The 21,829-nt window shown below is 36.7% G+C and overlaps 1 protein-coding gene across 1 annotated transcript; it reads right to left on the bottom strand.

Moving 5' to 3' along the window:
• Nucleotides 1-9,375: 9,375 nt before the first annotated feature.
• LOC133814410 (probable E3 ubiquitin-protein ligase ARI7) lies at nucleotides 9,376-20,908 on the bottom strand. The gene is made up of 7 exons (XM_062247375.1): nucleotides 20,895-20,908; nucleotides 20,526-20,633; nucleotides 20,065-20,155; nucleotides 19,883-19,972; nucleotides 10,491-10,538; nucleotides 9,605-9,676; nucleotides 9,376-9,518 (listed from the first exon to the last, which is right to left on the bottom strand). The coding sequence occupies exons 1-7, from the start codon at nucleotides 20,906-20,908 to the stop codon at nucleotides 9,414-9,416; spliced, it is 528 nt and encodes a 175-aa protein (XP_062103359.1). The 3' UTR covers nucleotides 9,376-9,413.
• Between the last annotated feature and the right edge of the window lie 921 nt (nucleotides 20,909-21,829).

The following is a 21,829-nucleotide window of genomic DNA, read 5'->3' on the forward strand; positions in this document are numbered from 1 at the left end:
GGAACAACAATCAAATTGTCAGTTTAATCCCAAAAGATTTCTAGATCTACTTCTTCACATGTATATATATATTGAATCAAGGACAATAATAGAAAAATTACCTCAGGTCCTTCCTTGCTGCTATCTTTTTGTATGGCTAAATCCTTGAGATCTCACACCAAGATCTTCCAAAATGTTCTCAGCACACAAAGAATGAGTGTGGGCTCACTATACAAACAATAGGCAAAAAACTATTTATTAGATGTTCTCAACACATGAGATCTGATAAAGTTTGGACCTAGGTTTTGTGAAGAACAATGACTTTTGTTTTTGTCACTGTTCTCTTTCTCTGAGAGAGATTTCTAGATATTTTTCTATCCCTGAAAAGTTACTTTCTGTAAACTGATATCCTATATTTAATATATCCAATATATTAAAATATTTGTTATTTTAAACAAATTCAAAATAACTTATCAGTTATCAGATTTTTGTTTAAATAATAATATTTTAATCATATTAAAATATCTCATTATTTATTTAATATTTAAATAACTAAAATTGTGGAATCAAGAGACTGAGCACACTCTCTTATCCGTGTAGCACAGTGACTATGCACTGTGCTACACGTGTACCACATGCCTGTGATGGCATGTGATTTTTCCCAATTTTTATTATTATTTAAATACCAAAAATCCCAAAAATAAATTAATTCAAAATTAATTATATTTTTGTTAAATAAAATAATTAATTAATTCTTAATTAATTAATTACACATAATTAAACAATAATTATGTTTGATACATAGAAAAATATTTTACTTATCACATAAGTCCCTTTTGCCCATTTTTGTATTTACTTTTGTCAGTGATTGTTTGAGCCATTTCGGGGACCATGGACCTATAACATTAAGCTCCAATAAATTGAAACTAAATAATTAAACTCTTTAATTATAATAGTTAATTTATTAATTCTGATATTACTCCACTATAAATTCAGAATTGCACTCTTTATGTTATAGATATACTTTTACAGAAATATTTTCTTAAGTCGTTCATTGATATAACCATCTTTCAATAGTTCAACCCTCTAATTAATTAGTTCATAAATTAGAATGGAAGATTTACCATTTTACCTTTCTAATTTACTTCTTATTCCTTAAGTACCATTAATTCACTAGTGAATAAATAATCTATAATCTAATTATAGATTTGAGCTCAAAATCATTCAATTCCAGAATTAACCCTTAAGGGAACTAATATACGATCTGTTAGGAAAGATTAGATTCCGTATTGTTGATACATGTTCCCAGCCATCCATGATATTAAATCTCCAAAACAAAAGTCACTAGCCTCATTCTTTGAAGAGACTTTAACGAATGAATCAAAAGATTTAATAAACATGAACAGGAGTTCATGAACACTCATGATTTAGGTTGATCTATAAATGATCATCAGTTATGATATGAATTACAAGTCTTTATTGTTAAATGGTTTTTGGATAAAGACTTTAATTCATATCGGTCCATGTCATATATAATCATATTATATAAAGCACATTTACCGAGATGTCTTTCCACATCAATAATCCGAATCTAGATTATTTGTATCATTATGATACTCAGTAAACCGTACTTACAACTCCAATTAAAGAATTCCATAACTTTAATTTCTTGTTGTTGACTATTTTTATTCATTCATGTGATCTTAATTCTCTCGTACTAATACAAGATCACATCCTCAATAATGAATATGGAATTTTTCTGATATTTACAAAATTATTCAAACAATAATTTAACAATCTAAATATAACAATAATAATAAACCATTGTATTTATTTATTCACAAAAAAACAAATGTCTTTACATGCTTTTAGGACACAGTCCTAACAAAATGATGGTTCCTTTTAGTTTTGTTCAAGGTGCTAAGTGATAGAGATCTCATTTTAGTAATTAATATTAGTTTATTGAAATATCATTTACAAGGAACTAAGTGTTTTAAGGATAAAATACAATGAGGGGTAAAACGGTATTTTAGTCTCTTCTCATTATAGACCGTCTATAGAGGATTGAGTGACAATTATGGTTGTAACAATGGATAATTAATAGTGTATCTATATTTGTTATAGAGTGTTCTATGAATTCAAGAGTACAATTCCGAGTCTTTAGTGGAGTCACGAGGAATTAATAATAAGTTAGTAAATTTATTTGTTAGATTTATGATAACTTATTGGAGCTTGATTTCATAGGCACATGGTCCCCACTGTACCTTGGATAAAATAATCTAGATAGTCTCAATTAATTGATTTAATCATCAATTAGAATTATCAAAGTTGACCAGGTCAATTTTAGATAGTTTCACAGAGTTATGTAATTTTGAGAAGAAAAGATAAATTAGGGCAGATTTATTAATTAAGATAAATTGGTATCTAAATTAATAAATAAGTTTAAATCAAGGTTCAAATTATAAATAATCTATTTGATAACAGATTTGAATAATTATTTAATTAATTAAATTAATAGAAAATAATACAGGCCTTGATTTTAAGTCATGGGCTTATAATCTAATAGGAAATTTCACGGGTCTAAAGCCTATGATAATTTTGACCTAGGGCTGTTAATTGACTATTATTTTATTGGTTTTTTCAATTAAATAAATGGCCTAATTAAGTCTATAAAAGGAATGTTAAGAGAGAAGTCAAAACAGAAGTCATATTTCAGATGACAGACACAAGTTTCTTATAGGTTTTAGATTCTCTCTAAACATAAGCCTTTTTTCTAAGCCTTATTGTTCTTCACTCATCTTCTCTCTGTATCTATCTCATATGTTGAGAATTACCCATCCTATTCTAGGTGATTCCAAGGATACTTTGGAAGGTTGTGAAGAAAATTGAAGATTGGTTCAGTATCTTGGTAATACTCTGCGACAGAAAGGATACAAGGGTTAGAGAAACTGAAGGAATGACTCATTCATTCCACTGCATATAATGTATGTATTCTTATCATTATTTCTCTTTGAATTCAATTTTAGAAACATGTTCTAGGTTATCTCATATTAATTTGTTTAATATTAGATCTACATGAAAATAAATAAAAATCATGTATAAGTTTTCCTAACAAAGACAACTTTTCTTAACGGGAAGCTTGACGGAGTCATTTATATGGATCAACCAGAAGGATTTAAAGTAGCTGGATAAGAAACAAAATTTTGCAAGTTGAATAGGTCCATTTATGGACTTAAGCAAGCTTCTCGTTCCTAAAACCTTAGGTTTGATGAAATAATCAAACCTATGACTTTGAACAAAATATTGACGAGCCTTGTGTTTACCAACTGAAGGCGAATCAAATAGTGGTATTCCTGGATCTTTATGTAGATGATATCTTACTCATTGGAAACAATGTTAAGAAATTATCAGATGTGAAGAATTGGTTGAGCACTCAATTCCAAATGAAAGATTTGGGTAAAGCAAGTTATGTTCCTAGTATCCAGATCATTAGGGATAGAAAAAACAAACTCTTAGCTCTAACTCAAGCAGCTTACAATTATAAAGTGCTTGAACAATTTTCAATGACAAATTCTAAGAAAGAATGTCTACCGTATCGCCATGAAATTCATCTATCAAAGAAGCAGTCTCCCCAGACTCTTGAAGAGGAAGATGCAATGAGAAAAGTTCCTTACGCATCTGCAGTTGGAAGTTTGATGTATGATATGTTGTGTACTAGACCAGATATCTGTTATGCAGTGAGAGTATTGAGCAGGTATCAGTCAAACCTAGGACCGAAACATTGGATAGTAGTTAAGTATATCTGAAGTATTTAAGGCAGATTAGGGATTATATGTTAGTCTACAAGGGTGATGTTCTGAAACCTATAGGCTACACCAATTTAGATTTTTCGACTGATGTTGATGATAGGAAGTCTACTTTTGGAATGGTGTTTACTCTTGGGGGTGGAGCTGTGATATGGAAAAGCATAAAGTGTGAATGTGGGATAACTTCCCAAGAAGAATTTAATGTAGAGATCATCATTGAAGGCTCATATGCTTAGCCATTTGTAAACTGTCTCACAAGTCGTCATGATGATTGATGAAATAGCCTTGCTATATGAGAACCAAGGATACGTAGGTGCCATGACGCCCTTGTCTCGCATAGCGAGATCGAAGCCACAGGGGCTGCTATGTCTGGGGTCATTGGCGTAACCCCTCGCCCAAGGGAAGTCTTCCATTAGTTGGCCCACTAGGAGGAAGGCCTTGTATATGGAGGCGTCTTGCTATGTGGATAGTTACCTTCCTAGATGCCTCCAAGTGAGGCCAATGCTATAGAGGGCCTCGCATGCCTACAAGGCTCATAGCACGAGGGACCGAGGCGTGAGGGATGTCATGCGAGGGGTCGAGGTGTGAAAGCTCGCTGTGCGAGGGGCCGAGGCACAAGGGACGTCACGCGAAAGGTCGAGGTACGAGGCTCGGACACCTGCACATGGAGTTGCTTTCTAAGGGTGCCTTGCTGAGAAGACCCGAAGGAAGGTCTCGCTATGCGAAACCCTCAGACAATGTACCTGCATACATTCTTGTCCCTGGGGACCACCTTGTATCAGGGGCCAATAGAGCCCATCTATAAATAGGCTCGACCCCTCAGGTAAAGGGGTTGGAAAATTCTTTGTACACACAGACAATTAAGGAATATACAATTTTTGCTCCATTGTAGTTCTGCATATTTGCTCCTTCAAGTTCTTTGCATCTTCTTCTCAGATAACTTTTGCAATACAATTTGTGTTTTCTAACCTTATATCGTTGATGAGTTCTCACCGTCAACAATTTGGCGCCGTTTGTGGGAAGAACGAGTATCAAGCCAACGTTCTTTCATCACTTCCAACAAGGAAAAATGCCACGGCATTCAAAATGCTTGCGGCAACTACAAGATGTAGAGGTTCACCTGGACGGAGAACAACTGAGGGCCTCCAGGAAAGACCCTCGTCCGCTTGAGCATGGAGATATGCTGGAAGAACGTCCTCCTCTAAGGGAGGAGAAGGAAGCATCATCTTTGGCTGTCCAGCCCGACGGAGGTCGTCCAGAGCCGCCAGAGTACCGACATCCTAGGCCCTCGTTGGCACCACGCTCAGGCCACCGGGTCCCTCGACGCGCAGGCCAAGCAAGAGTCCCTGAGTACACTTAGTGAGTTCCAGCTCAAGGGCTCGCCTCTATGAATATGAGATTCACGAGTTACATAAAAATAATCGAAGGCTGGAAACCATGCTAGAGAACATGCAGGAGGTTTTGAACGACCTTTTTCAAGGAAAGTCGAGCATACCCCTTCCGAAGCAAAAAGAGAAAGAGCGTTAAAGAGGGGAAACCATTGTCTCCACAGACAATGGGAGAACCCAACTTTCCACGAGCAACACTCCCCAGACTAAGTACAATGATGGACCTAGGCCGGCAAAATACCCCCAGGAGCAAAGGCAGAAGGACGACGCTAGTCGTAAGAACGAAGCCGAAGTCACCTCCAAGGAGGTGCCACCTGACCTAAGAGAAATGCTCAATGGAAGAAGGTCAAAATTAAGGAGGACACCTCTTATGGCCCCTCCGAAGGGTAGAGAGAAGAGAAAGGCCAACCCTGCTGTGCTGAGGGAGTCCTTGACACTATAAGAAAAAACAGTATTCATAAAATTTAAAAACTGCTAACCGGGACTATTGATAGCACTTCTGAAAATGCTAACATAGCCCCTGTTATTAAAAGTCCAGTCTTTTCTATAACAGTTTTTTAATGTTATGTTCGGTGTTATCTTAAACTATTCAATAACACATTTTTAGGTGCTATAATATTCAAATAATAACATTTAGATAGAGTTTTTGGTTATAAATTTGAAGTTTAATCTTGTACTTTTTTCATAACACTTTTCAACTGTTACGTTTGATTGTTTTGATAACATTTTTAGTTTGTTATATTATATAAACCATAACGATTTTTTACGCTTATAATATGTTTTTAAATCATAACATATAGTAATAAAATTTTAAATTTTATTTTGATAAGTATACTTATATGGTTTTTTTTTTTAATTAAAAGATTTTCATTATTGTATTTTGATAAAAAAAAATTCAAAATTAATCATAAAATGTAATTCTCAATAGATTGATAAACCATAAGTATTACATTAAACAATAACTAATTCAAACCATGAATGTGTCTACTTCATGAGATATTAGTTCTAACTTAAGTTTGAAAGCATAACATAATAAAGTTTTATAATCTTGGAACAATTTTTACTTCAAAAATGAAAAATAGAAACATTACAAGATACACAAAAGTAAACCATGCGTGAAACTTGCTCCATCCTTCAATTCATCATCCTTTGTGCACTTGCTCCATATCTTTCTTCAACAACCTTATCCATTTCCAAATTTAGTCTAAAGCTCTTCCTCTTTTCATTGAGGAGTTTAACTAATTTTCCTGTAGGTATGTGTTTTGGCCTCTTTCCTTTTGTAGATGGAGGTGACATATCTTGTACTTGGAAAACTCTTTGACTAGTTTCTGATCAACCGTTTCTATAATTAGTACGAATTTTGATGAGTTACAAAAATCATATATAACAACATACTATCAATTATCACAAAAAAAAAACTTATAATAAAAGTCAGAAAGAAAGAAATAAACAGTCATTCTTGGCATCAAAGAAATAAAAATTCAAAGTGTCATACTAATAGTAAAAGAGCGGATAAGCATCTCTTGGTCCATTTTTGCCACTTTTATCCTCATATTATTTTATATTTACTTTTTCCACTCCATAAAAATGTAGAATTTTTACATTACATACGATTGTTTTAGTAGCCACTGCCAGCATAAAAATAAATAAATAAAAGACATATGTTGACTAAGAGAATATTCTTAGTGCCAGCACTTAGTCTACTTAGTGACTAAGAGAATATATATATGTGAGGTAGCTTTACATATCCTATGTACTTCTTTGTAGAATTTTTGGTTCCTATAAGTGTATATCTGACAAGTATAGAATGCCAAATTGATATACTCCTCTTGAAGAGTTTCTTTATACTTTTGGAGGACCCTGGCATTTCTCAATTTCTTTAGTGTAATGGTTTGATTTGAACCCATAAGTAGATCACTAGTATTACATCACAATAGCTGTCATAGAAAACTCTTGCTTGGAGAACCTAGAAGCAACATGATTCTTCACTGTACAATATTTGCATATTCAGGTGAGGGTTAAGGTAGAAATAGAAGAAAGACTTGGATTTTGGGACGATTGTGAAATTGAGGAAGTACTTTTAAAGGACAAATTTAAATTATAAGATTTTAGCTGTTTACTTTCTACATGAATGGAACTCACTATGTCTATTGGAAAGGATCATTCTGCTCTGTCTCAAAGCTGGTGTTTTGCACAAAACCAGCAATGAGACAGTCAATCATTTATTTATTCATTGCCTTTTTCTGAAAGATTGTGGATAAATGTAAAACTATTTATAGTTGGAGGCTTTTTGGATTACTTTATAGTACTCTGTAAATTTGTTAAGTTTCAATTTTTAGGAGTGGGTAACGAAAATAGAAAGTAGCTGTGGGATTCTGCTGTGATGGCTATTTGTTGGTCATTGTGCTTAGAAAGGGACAAGATAAATTTTTTAATATTGAAAAAGAGATTGATATTATTTGGGCTAAAGTAGGCATCTCAGTGATTTGTTTAAAAATAATTCAGGAATTGTATTTTTGGTTTTTCAAGAGATTGAGCATTTTTTGTTATTTGGATTTCAGTGGACTTTTCATCTCCTTTATATTTTGTCTTTGACAATAGTAGGGCCTAGTTCTTATTAAACAAAATAAAATAATGTATAAATAATATGTTTTCTAAAGTCTATGGTTTAGCTCATTTCATTTTGTCAAACTTTCTGATTATGTTCATTGTGTTTCTCTCACACATAGATTATGATGAGAAGGCTGAAGATGATGTTGATTATGAAGACTTTGATGAGCAATATGAAGGACCAGAGGTTCAAGCGGCCACTGAGGAGGACTATCTTTTGCCCAAAAAGGCATACATTTGTATATCAAACACCTTTAGGAATGTGCTATAAATGTAAAGTATTTGTATTTGTGGGTATATGTTTTCAACACAAAGTCCATATATGCATGTATCCAGCAATATGTATTTGAGGAATGAACATGCCTACCTAGGACACAAACACAGCATTTATTGATCAACGAAATAGTTGTAGAATGAGGGAGATCATACATTGCTTTTACGATGGTATACCTTTCTATATTGGAGCAACAAGCAAAGTATGTGGATGCTTTGGAAATTCTCACTGGGAATTTAGGATCTCTGTTAATGATTGAAGTTGATAAACTACGTATACAGGTACTTTAGAAGATTTATTTGCACTGTTTGATGTTTTTGGCTTGTCACCTACTAATCTTTTGAAGTTTATTAGATATACATCAAATAACTAACAGAAAATCAGAAAACATTCCAACCATATTTATTAATCAACCATCAATCATTATCAATTCAAAATATTCAAACAACACACAAGTTTTCTTCCTTATCTCGCCGCAGCACACAAATTTCTCAGAACCTACTTCACTAATACACACAAGTTCTCAACCTTCCGTTATCACCGCATCACACAATAATAATAATCTCAGAACCTACTTCACTATGGATGAATATTTAAGATATTCAAACTCCTCTAACATTTGCAAAGTATTTTAACAAAAATAAAAGATAACATACCTCTTGCAAACTGCTGCAAATAAAGTTCCCTCCAATTTGAAATCCAATGAAGCCACTAAAATGAAAGAAAAATTACATACCAATTAATAAACTATCAACATCATTCGACCTTTAATTAGGAGTCATCATTAAAAAAAAATACAACTCTTACAACCAAGAAACTATCCAAACCCGCTATAGAGTCCTTGGAAACTAGAGCTCACAAAATAAAAAGAACAACAAAAATCTTAAATACAACGACAAGAGGCAGCAAAAGCAGCAGAAAAACTAATAGCAAAGGCCAACAATAATGCAACAGTTTGAAATAAAACAACAATAAAAAGAAAAGCAGACACAACACACATAGAAAGAACAAAAAACCAAAAACAGTTTGTATTCCAATTTAAAAGGATGAAAAAAAATCAGATTTATTATCAATACAAATAAGGGAAATGATAAATCCATGAAAGTTTGTTCTATCTTGAGCATTTTCTCTACAATAATGAATACCTTGAAAGTGAAAAAATAGCCAAATGAACCAAACCTAGCTGAGATGAAAATATGAGATCCCTTTATAAATGCCCCAGTTCCCCAAAAGGTAACAAAAATAAAAACAGGGTCAAGAAAAATAATAAGAAATCAAAACAGTTATTATGCATAGGTTAAGCACACCATATCACATAAAAAAACTGATGAAACTGAATCAAGCTCAATAATACTACTAACCTTGCAAGTACTCAAAGAACTGTCTCTTGGCATGTTCATGCTCTGGTAAATAATATCCATAAGCATATGTCCATTTCAAAACACGCCTGCACTCAACGATCTGAAAAAAAAAATAGTAAGGAAAACATTATTTCATTTCTTCGAGTGAAGAAACTGTACCTTGAAATAAAAGTTAAATTATCTTACCTGAAGCCAGGCCTCTGTTATGAACTTTAGCTGTGACTCAGGTTGGCACTGTATGTCACTCAGCTTCTCAAGCTAAAAATTGAATAAATTGTAAAACTTAGATAAGTAACAATAGGAACAGTCTCAGCCAAGTAAATGTAGAACAGGAAAACAAAAAAAAAATCTGCCTCCCTCCAATCACAGGAATAACACACGGTTTATATATTGAAGATGAATATTGCTTGAGCAAAACAAAAGCAGAAATATCTTATAAATTAGGATAGTTACAACTGAAGAGAACTTATTTGTTGGCAGCAAAGTATTTTTTTTTTTTTAAGTGACAAGTAGGCATGAACAGTTAACATACAAAAAGCTAATGTTATAAACAAAATAGGAAAGAGTCGAAATACTGTTCTCTTGGGATATACTTTGCTCAAAAAATAATAAGGCATACTTCTGCAGTGCTATTTCCTTTTCTTTTCGAAAAAAAAGAACTAAAGATCTAATTCAAGATTGGTGAACCAAAAGAACAACCACTTGAGGGGCATGTCCCACATTTTTATACATTAATAAGAACATGTGCCTTTTCTAATTAGCAATTGATTGAGTTGAAACTCCATGAATCCTAAAAGAAAGTCGTGCATGGTCAAAACTATTAGCCTCTCAAAAATATACAATAAGCATGAGAGAGAGAGGGGTTAAAAAAAACCAATAATAATAATATCCATCTATTAATTTAAGTACTCTACAATTTGATCGTGAAACTAACAATATATCACTTACATCATAAATATGTATATATATCACATGAAGAAATCTACAATTTGATAGCACATATCACACTAGATCATCACTAAACTAATAATTGGTTTAGAAAAGAGAAAAAAAAAGTAATAATAATGCTTACATGCACGCTCTGTATTTGCTGTAAGTCTGCAAGTGCTTTTTGCCTAGACTGCAATTAGAATGAAAAATAAGAAATCAGACTCCACCATTACGTATATAATAAAAGAGCAAGAATCCACAGTTCCTTGACAATCTAGCAAGGGTCAAAACAACAAATAATATCAAACATCACATTCTATTTGTTAAAACCTCACTACAAAGACGAATCAAAGTCAAACTAGCTGATAGGAATTAATTGACTTGTTATAAGAAACGGCTGGTATAAAATACTAAAAAAGGAAATAGCCACAATAAATATACCATTACCAAGTGTTGTATTTTGTTGACCCACTCTGTCTGTAAATGATGTTAGTGGAGTCTGAGCTGTATATTAAATAATATCCAGAAACCTATAGTAATTCTGTGACATTTTCATGTCTTGAAATACAAAACTCATGAATTCCTAATTTTCACAACTCACTTTTTGGACCTTGAGTTTGAAAAGAGTCGTTGTAATGCCCCAAATTTCCTAATAAGGTTTAGGACCTTGATCAGGAGGCCGGGAGGGCCATAATTGACTTAATATGTTATAAAATGAATATATGCATGTTAATGTGGATTATGTTATTATATGATGATAAATGCATGCATATGGGTGTACTTATAATGATAAGGGCATTTTGGTAATTTGGCCTATTGGGTGCAATTGTAATTTGTGAATGAGATTTCACTATTATGGGATATATTCAAGCTATGCGGCATGAGACGATCTTGGATTATGAGTTAGCCGTTTTATCATAACGGGGTCAATTTTGGGGTAATAGAAATATTTATTTGGTGATAGATTGGGAATATTTGAGATCAGGGTGAAATTCTGGAAGTTTTGACTATAGTGTCCCCGGGGGTGTTTTCGAGACCCCGAGCACTAGGTTTTATTTGAGGTTACTTAAGCTTGAAGTAGCTTGTAAGTTGAGAACGTACGTTAGAAACTTCTCGTTCTCTCTCAAAACAGTCTGTTTTACCGTTTGAGCGTTTTCGAAGATATCTTGAGTTCTAGGAGTCGGAATCAAGCGAGGGTCGAGGCATAGCGATCCTAGGAAAGAATAGAAGCTTCTTAACCGAAGGATTTGACGGAAAACAACCCAATCAAAGGTACTTGAAGTTTAAGTTTTGAGTTATTCTGAGTTTCTAAGCTTTGAATTGATTTTGTGAATCGTTGAGTTTTCGGTTCGTTTGAACCTTGGGTTTTGAGGGTTTTGAGGTATTGGGAAGCTTGGGAACTTTGTTTAGATGATTGGGGAATGTTTAGGTGTGTTCTTGGGGACTTTGAAGTGTTGAAAACACGTTGGAGAATGGTTCTGGGTTGGGCGTCGCGGCCCTAGCTCGAGTTAGCAGGTGGCCTTTCTGTTTCGTTGGGCGCCGCGGCCCTTGTGTGGGGCGCCGCGGTGCTTGCCTCTGGAAATTCTGGGGGCCATGGCCCAAGGTACTAGGGCCGCATCCCTTGCCCTGTTTTCACCCCGTTTGCTCGTTTTGACCCCGGGAACTTAGCTATGGGCCTCGGGAGTGTCCTTACTATTTGGATTAGTTTGGATTGATCTCTTGGGGGCTAGATTTTGGTGTGAAACCTTTGATTATCATGTTATTGATGGTGTTTCATACTTGGTTATGATTAGGTAACCGCTAAGGGCTTAAAGGTTGACCGTTCTCAAGGATCGTTCTTATATTGGTACTAGCTCGAATCTGAGGTAAGAAAACTGCACCCTGTGTATATATGACATGCATGGTTATTATGGATGCATGTTGGTTGATTATTGAGCATGACGTGCATGGCTATTATGATGCATGTTGATTGGCTACTGAATATGACAGGCATGGCTATGATTGATGCATGTTGGGTGATTAAATGTTGATAGCATAATGAATGCTTGGCAATCTTGCCCATTTGCATATGACTGTTGTTGAGGCATGCTTGATGATTAAGTGAGATGCATGTGATGCATGAGAAACATGTGATTAGGGCATGCCATGAATAATGAATATGAGATTGGCCAGAGCTTGAGTCTCTGAATTTGTGCATGATTATGATTATGCTGGAAACTGTTTAGTGAGCATGCTGAATGCCCTATTCTTGGATAACTGGCATATGATATATGTTGAAAGCATTGCTTATTTGTGTATGGTACTGACTAATTAGTCAGAATCAACAAAAGTGTTAGTCTCAGCTGTGAGGCTGTGACTTATTTGTCAGGCTCGGCAGTGTTACTGGACACAGGTCAGGAAGCGCTGACTTATTTGTCAGAACGGCCTTAGCGTGTATCACGCAAGCCAACAGAGATTAGATCTAATCGATTACTAGCATTGAATGACTTAAGGAGCATTAATGCCTGACCGACCCTGAGGGTCGATGAACAAACAGAGCTTGAAGGCTAGTGGCTTACCTATCAGCCACTCTCTTGCTAGAAAACAGAGCTTGAAGGCTAGTGGCTTACCTATCAGCCACTCTCTTGCTAGAAAACAGAGCTTGAAGGCTAGTGGCTTACCTATCAGCCACTCTCTTGCTAGAAAACACATCCTGGAGGCTAGTGGCTTTACTTAACTGCCACTCTCCCGCTAGAAAGCAGAAATTGGAGGCTGGTGGCTTACTTAACAGCCACTCTCCGGCTAGAATCGTGTGATGATCACCCATTGGTTTGAAAGCTTCATGTTCAGTGTGATTATAATGATAATCATTTGATAATGTTTATGAAAGTGTTATGTTTTCTTGCTGGGCTTCGGCTCACGGGTGCTATGTGGTGCAGGTAAAGGCAAGAGGAAGCTGGACCATCCTTGAGTTGGAGAGCTTAGGTGGTGATGTGTACATATGCAGCTGCTCGACCGCCACGGCCGAGGTTTAAAGTGGAACTAGGGTTGAACCCTGTTTTGCCGCTTAGAACGGCTTGTAGTAAATATTTTCTGTAATAAACTCTGAATTGTATTTTCGGGATCCCAATGTATATATTAAACGTTCTAGTGAAACGTTACATCATTTCCAAAATGTTTAAACCCTAAACCGCTAATCATACTTAGATCACGTTTTGGCCAAATGACTCGATTAGCGAGTTTAGCACTGTTTACAAGGCACACCGTAACGGTCCCAGGAGTTGGGGCGTTACAACTTGGTATCAGAGCGAGCCAAGGTTTATGGTTCCTGAAGACAAGCTGGGCATGTACACTCATCACTGAAGATAGCTTCACTCAGGGAATGGTAAATATTTCTGTAGCTATGTGTATAGCTGTTTGAATAAAATGTGAATGCTTTACCTGTACATTGTATTAGGGAGCATGAGATTCTGATAGAGCCTGGCTCTTGACTATATGATTATATGTTCCGTGAATATATATATATATATATGTATATATGACTGTGATCATATGGTTACCTGCTCTGTGAATATATATATGTATAACTGTGTTATTTCATGCTGGGGTTAGAAGCATGGTTTGAGTATTGGAAGAGCAGGGAATATGAGTAAAGTATGAATGCCATGGGCATGTTTGCAGCACTGCAAGTGGTTTATGATTATGGTGTGGTAAGATTTATCCCGTGGGGAAAGCCTTGATATGGTTATTGTGACTAATGAGTCAAGTTATTGACTGCAGATTTAATCAGCAGGTTTATTCAGGGCAAATTATGAGGCCTGGTGATAGTTATACAGGGGCTGGGAGTTACAGCCAGGGTATTAGTTCTTCGTCTGCATCTCTGAATGTTCAGTAGACGCTTACAGATTTGCAATTAAGATTGCAGAGGCAGGAGGAAGAGATCAGGTATCTGAAGCACCAGCGGAGTCTGCTGGGGAGTACCTCTTCCTTTGCTATGCCAGGGGTGGCATCAGTTTCAGCTCAGCCTAGGGTTGAGAACAGGTGGGAATTGCTCTGTGAAAGATTCCTGAGGTTTTATCCTCCGATCTTTGAGGGAGGCTTAGATCCATTCAGAGCTGAGCAATGGATGGGTATGATCAGTTCCATTCTTGATAGTATTAGATTAGAGCACTGTGGGTGCTGAGTATATCTTGTGAATTGGGTTGATGCTAAGTGTTTGTGAACCAGATGAATAGTGTATTCAAGGATAGCCTTGAATGGGATTTATGATCATCTTGGATGATGGTACAGTGATGTTTTCTCTACGAAGAATTGCCAAGAATGTAGAGTGCCTTGGGGACAGGAGTGTCCATGGATGGTAAAAATATATTTCAGGTGCCTTGGGAAGAAAGTGCGGGGTCTTTTATGGACCAGGAACAGTTTGGGGATTGTTATGAGATCCTAGTGATAAAGAAAAGTGATTGCCTACGTAACATGTTGATTAAAGAATCAGACCAGGACTAGATAGAGTTTCTGGCGGGCCGAGTGGCCAGTTTACTGTGTGAGATTATTATCTCAAGAAGGATAGAAAGGAAAGATGGTTAAGTGAGCCATAGACGGGCAAAGTTGAATGGGAAGCTTTAGCTGGGTTAGCTAAAGGTTGTTAGTGACAGACATGAATTTATAGTGAGATAGAGGTCGGACTTGGGATCCGATGGACATTGGAATTAACTGAGAGATTCTGGATGAATCTCATGCTACTTCTTTTGTTCGTTTCATTCAAGCGTATGTAAAGTTCTTACCTATTAGCAGGTCGAGACAGTGTATCAGGAAGCAGCAAGACCATTACAGCTTTTGGGAATTTCATAGTGGGGAATGAGTGGGCATCGTGATGGGTTTCGCGGTGGGATTCCCAGGTTGATGGATTGAAATGATTTGGCATTAAGTCATTGTGGACTGGTAGTCCAAGTGAGTCTAGTGTATCAGTAAGGACAGGTGGAAAGTATAGCTGGTCTATATTTGAATCTCCTTGTGAGAAGGATAGAGAGCCTTTGTGAACTCAAGGTCCATCTTATCAGATGAAGACTTTAATGTTACTTCCAGGTTATGGAAGGGTGAGAGACGGCGATGAATAGATAGATGGAATTTTGTACAGATCGTTATTCTCGGGCTGATTATAATCAGAGGGAGAACTGTCCAGTGTTGAAAGGGTACCTTATGAGATAAGGTATGGTGGAACATGTTCATCACCTGTACATTGGAATGTGATGGGTGAGATGTTACATCTGGGTCATGAGATGGTTCAGGGGACCATAAAGGTTACTAGAGGTTGGAGCAGGGATGCTCATTTCTCAGATTAAATGGAATGTGATACTAAATTGAAAAGCAGGAACATAGGGTTCCAGGTAGGAAGTCATGTCTTCCTAAAGAATCACCATGGTAAGGGGTGATGAGTAAAGGCAAGTTGAGCCTAGATTGGTATGCCAGTTTAAGTCCTGGATAGGAATGGTCAGATTATCTTTTGTTGGACCACAGCTTGGGTTCTGATAGTTGTACATTGTTTTGTGCATTTCCATGCAGTGGACATGGGTTGAAAGAACTCATGAGTTGAGTTATGAGATTTTGAGGAACAAAGTATACCATGATTCAAAGTATATTGCAGAAACAGTGAGGTCAAGAGAATGACCTGGGAAACTGGAATTGGTTGTGCGGAATTCTTATTCTGGGCTGTTCAGATAAATTTCGAGGACGAAATTTCTGTAAGGAGGGGATAGTTGTAATGCCCCAAATTTCCTAATAAGGTTTAGGACCTTGATCAGGAGGCCGGGAGGGCCATAATTGACTTAATATGTTATAAAATGAATATATGCATGTTAATGTGGATTATGTTATTATATGATGATAAATGCATGCATATGGGTGTACTTATAATGATAAGGGCATTTTGGTAATTTGGCCTATTGGGTGCAATTGTAATTTGTGAATGAGATTTCACTATTATGGGATATATTCAAGCTATGCGGCATGAGACGATCTTGGATTATGAGTTAGCCGTTTTATCATAACGGGGTCAATTTTGGGGTAATAGAAATATTTATTTGGTGATAGATTGGGAATATTTGAGATCAGGGTGAAATTCTGGAAGTTTTGACTATAGTGTCCCCGGGGGTGTTTTCGAGACCCCGAGCACTAGGTTTTATTTGAGGTTACTTAAGCTTGAAGTAGCTTGTAAGTTGAGAACGTACGTTAGAAACTTCTCGTTCTCTCTCAAAACAGTCTGTTTTACCGTTTGAGCGTTTTCGAAGATATCTTGAGTTCTAGGAGTCGGAATCAAGCGAGGGTCGAGGCATAGCGATCCTAGGAAAGAATAGAAGCTTCTTAACCGAAGGATTTGACGGAAAACAACCCAATCAAAGGTACTTGAAGTTTAAGTTTTGAGTTATTCTGAGTTTCTAAGCTTTGAATTGATTTTGTGAATCGTTGAGTTTTCGGTTCGTTTGAACCTTGGGTTTTGAGGGTTTTGAGGTATTGGGAAGCTTGGGAACTTTGTTTAGATGATTGGGGAATGTTTAGGTGTGTTTTTGGGGACTTTGAAGTGTTGAAAACACGTTGGAGAATGGTTCTGGGTTGGGCGCCGCGGCCCTTGTGTGGGGCGCCGCGGCGCTTGCCTCTGGAAATTCTGGGGGCCGCGGCCCAAGGTGCTAAGGCCGCAGCCCTTGCCCTGTTTTCACCCCGTTTGCTCGTTTTGACCCCGGGAACTTAGCTATGGGCCTCGGGAGTGTCCCTACTATTTGGATTAGTTTGGATTGATCTCTTGGGGGCTAGATTTTGGTGTGAAACCTTTGATTATCATGTTATTGATGGTGTTTCATACTTGGTTATGATTAGGTAACCGCTAAGGGCTTAAAGGTTGACAGTTCTCAAGGATCGTTCTTATATTGGTACTAGCTCGAATCTGAGGTAAGAAAACTGCACCCTGTGTATATATGATATGCATGGTTATTATGGATGCATGTTGGTTGATTATTGAGCATGATGTGCATGGCTATTATGATGCATGTTGATTGGCTACTGAATATGACAGGCATGGCTATGATTGATGCATGTTGGGTGATTAAATGTTGATAGCATAATGAATGCTTGGCAATCTTGCCCATTTGCATATGACTGTTGTTGAGGCATGCTTGATGATTAAGTGAGATGCATGTGATGCATGAGAAACATGTGATTAGGGCATGCCATGAATAATGAATATGAGATTGGCCAGAGCTTGAGTCTCTGAATTTGTGCATGATTATGATTATGCTGGAAACTGTTTAGTGAGCATGCTGAATGCCCTATTCTTGGATAACTGGCATATGATATATGTTGAAAGCATTGCTTATTTGTGTATGGTACTGACTAATTAGTCAGAATCGACAAAAGTGTTAGTCTCAGCTGTGAGGCTGTGACTTATTTGTCAGGCTCGGCAGTGTTACTGGACACAGGTCAGGAAGCGCTGACTTATTTGTCAGAACGGCCTTAGCGTGTATCACGCAAGCCAACAGAGATTAGATCTAATCGATTACTAGCATTGAATGACTCAAGGAGCATTAATGCCTGACCGACCCTGAGGGTCGATGAACAAACAGAGCTTGAAGGCTAGTGGCTTACCTATCAGCCACTCTCTTGCTAGAAAACAGAGCTTGAAGGCTAGTGGCTTACCTATCAGCCACTCTCTTGCTAGAAAACAGAGCTTGAAGGCTAGTGGCTTACCTATCAGCCACTCTCTTGCTAGAAAACAGAGCTTGAAGGCTAGTGGCTTACCTATCAGCCACTCTCTCGCTAGAAAACACATCCTGGAGGCTAGTGGCTTTACTTAACAGCCACTCTCCCGCTAGAAAGCAGAACTTGGAGGCTGGTGGCTTACTTAACAGCCACTCTCCGGCTAGAATCGTGTGATGATCACCCATTGGTTTGAAAGCTTCATGTTCAGTGTGATTATAATGATAATCATTTGATAATGTTTATGAAAGTGTTATGTTTTCTTGCTGGGCTTCGGCTCACGGGTGCTATGTGGTGCAGGTAAAGGCAAGAGGAAGCTGGACCATCCTTGAGTTGGAGAGCTTAGGTGGTGATGTGTACATATGCAGCTGCTCGACCGCCACGGCCGAGGTTTAAAGTGGAACTAGGGTTGAACCCTGTTTTGCCGCTTAGAACGGCTTGTAGTAAATATTTTCTGTAATAAACTCTGAATTGTATTTTCGGGATCCCAATGTATATATTAAACGTTCTAGTGAAACGTTACATCATTTCCAAAATGTTTAAACCCTAAACCGCTAATCATACTTAGATCACGTTTTGGCCAAATGACTCGATTAGCGAGTTTAGCACTGTTTACAAGGCACACCGTAACGGTCCCAGGAGTTGGGGCGTTACAGTCGTCAAGCCAAATGTATGTACCAATTATTGTCACAATTCAAAACTTATGAATTCATAAATGGGTTGATGATGTCTAAATACTAGATGCTTATGATATTCTAGATTACTATGTGGATATGGGTTTATTTGCTATTTCAATTCACTTTAAGTTTGATTTATAAAATTCAAATTTTGTTTAATTTTGATTTCATTCAGTAAGAACTGCATATTTGACCAGGCCTAATTATATGGACAGGCTATTGGAATTAGTGATAAGAATACATCACTCTCTTATCTTCTTACTCTTCTATTTCTATTTCTAACGCATTCTTCATTGGCCTTCCTTCACTCCTTTTATCTTTTCCCTATATTCCAATCACTAAACTGATCCTACAATTTCTTTTTTAAATTGGTAAATTATTAGCTGAAGTAAAAATTATTATTTTCTACAAAGTAATAAAAGTAAAACATTCCTGCATGAAACATTAGATATAAAGAAGCACCTAAGTAAACACGCAGAACATACATTCAACAAAACATTCCAAAGGTAATTGCAGCTATTACTACAAAGGGATATATCTATTAAATGAACGGGGAATAAAGCGCTTCTGTCAAAAGATAATAAGGTCAAAGTAGAAAGTGGGCTTGAATTTTTTTTATTTTCTTTTGGTGAGATTGGATTGGATAATATTTATCATTTGATTTTGTTGTGAAATTGGAGAGTGATTTTGTTGTAAAATTAGAGAGACTATTAAAAAAAATAATTAATCCTCCTAACATGGGATAGCTTAATCTAATTGCAAAACTTGAGAGATAATTTTATCCTATCCAATCCCTCATTTTTATGTATTGCAGGGTAAGAAAAAAAAAGTTAACAACTTTGCATCCAACTTATTTTCTCCTAATTCTATGTTTATCTCTTCTATTTTTTAATCCAATCCCACTTTCCAAAGGTAAACTAAGGGTACTATTTTAAGATACATTGTTTCACTCTTTTTTTACCTTAAAATCAACATTGTCCATGCAGAAAAAAAAAAGGAATGCTTCGCATATTGAGTGATCAATTTCTGCTATAAATCATAACAGAAGAATCATCAAAGTAAAAAGGAAAAAAAGACTAAATTGAAACGTCAACAACTGAAAGAATATTAGCACATTTGGCGAACTGGTACATACCGATTGGTTAGTTGCCCATCTTTCGTAATAATGAGTATACCTCTCTAGCGAGTTCTTGGCCATCTCTCTTCTTTTCTCAGCTTCATCATACTGTAAAATTGACTCACTTAAATATAGCACCAAAAGTATAGGGAAACATATCTCAAGTGACAAATAAACATTTAAGCTGTATTGATATATACCACTCCCTCTTGCTTTGCTGTTTCGTAACGATTGCATGCATAAAAACCGCCAGTCCTCTCACCATGGTCCGACCAAGCACCAAGACAAAGCCTAGAAGCATTAATAAATTCATTAGGATTAAGCAACCACAAGTAAACTTCTTCTTGAAAGGAATTAGTAAGAGAAGAAATGGGCCAAAAAAACAAAAGAAAAGAAAGAGATGATACAAATAGAAAATATAATGGGCTTCAGTCATCCATGATAAACAATGTTCTGAACAAAAGATCTCTATTCCTCTAGAACCAGTAATTCAATGATTCACATGAAAAAAGGCATTCACATATACAAATGACATTAACTAAGAACAAAAGAGTAATGCAACAAAACACCCCTTCCTAGAATTACAAAATGCAAAAAGTTAATTAGCAAACCTGTAATTCCAATTAAACTGAGTTCTATTTACAGTTGCAAAGAATCTTACCAACAAAACTCAAATTTACAAGGTGGAGTGCAAGTAATATGCATACACCCTTGGTTTTTCTCAATCGGCCGTTTGCACTTTGGACATGGTTTAGAATTAGCCAATATCCTGAAAATCACCAAAGATGTATAAATTAGAACACAGCATTTTGTACCCAGAGAAGTCTTAATAAAGCATCTTGTAAAGACAGTGAGCCAAGCCATTCATAGATCCTAACTAGACCTAGACATCTTGTATTCATGTCATGATTTGAACCAACAGTTAAAATTACATTCTCCCTCAAAATAGCCCTGATTTCTGAAATAAGTGATTCATCGCCATAGTCATAATACAAGAAATCCAAGTAGAGGGAAATATGAGAAAACTCACTTCACAGTAGCCATGACGAGACGAGACGGAGAAAGAGCTCCACTCTGGAGAGACGAGATGAGAGAGAGACTTCGTGAGGCGGTGAGGGCGGAGTGAGTCTTCGTGAGTGAGAAATGGAGGCTGAGAGAAATCTTCGTGAGTGAGAGATGGAATTTGGCAGATGAGACTAACAAAAAAAAAATCATTTTGGCGCCTGAGTTTTATTATTCATATGGCGCCAAAATGTCTTCCGTGTGTTTTTAATCCCACACCAATAATAGCACTTCTAAATATATGCTATTCTTTAATGTAATATATACTAAATATTGTTGTAATGTGAATAGGAGGCGACAAGAGCTAAACACCGAGATGAGGAGCCTCCGAAGCAAGATCCTCATGGCGCCTGGGGGACACATTACCGATGAAGAGTTTGGCTACGAGTCACCCTTCACGCGAGAAATCCAGTTGGAACAGCTGCCGACTAACTTTAAAGAACCTCATATGACCCTATATGAGGGAACCTCAGACCCGAAATACCACTTGGATGCCTTTAACGATTTAATGAAGCTGAGAAGGATCAATAGCAGAGCAAGGTGTCACTGTTTCACAGTCATGCTGAAGGGGCTTGCATACAAGTGGTTCAAGAGGCTGAGGTCAGGGACCATTAGGTCATGGCAACAATTTTCAGATGAGTTTCTCCAACAACATCATGTCGTACGTGATTATACCCTGCCAGGCACTAGCCTCACTAATATAAAGCAAGGAGAAGGAGAAAGCTTGAAGAGCTACATCCATAGGTTCAACATGGAGGCGGCTAAAGTAGGAAGCTTAACCAGGGGAGAACTCAAGATGGCAATCACGGCTGAAGTGCACCCAGGCAGTAAGCTTTGGGATAATATGCTCAAAAGGGAGGTAGCTAACCAAGATGATTTCTACAAACGGGCACAGAAGTACAT

Source organism: Humulus lupulus, chromosome 1 (genome assembly GCF_963169125.1).
Source record: "Humulus lupulus chromosome 1, drHumLupu1.1, whole genome shotgun sequence".
Lineage (NCBI taxonomy): Eukaryota > Viridiplantae > Streptophyta > Magnoliopsida > Rosales > Cannabaceae > Humulus > Humulus lupulus.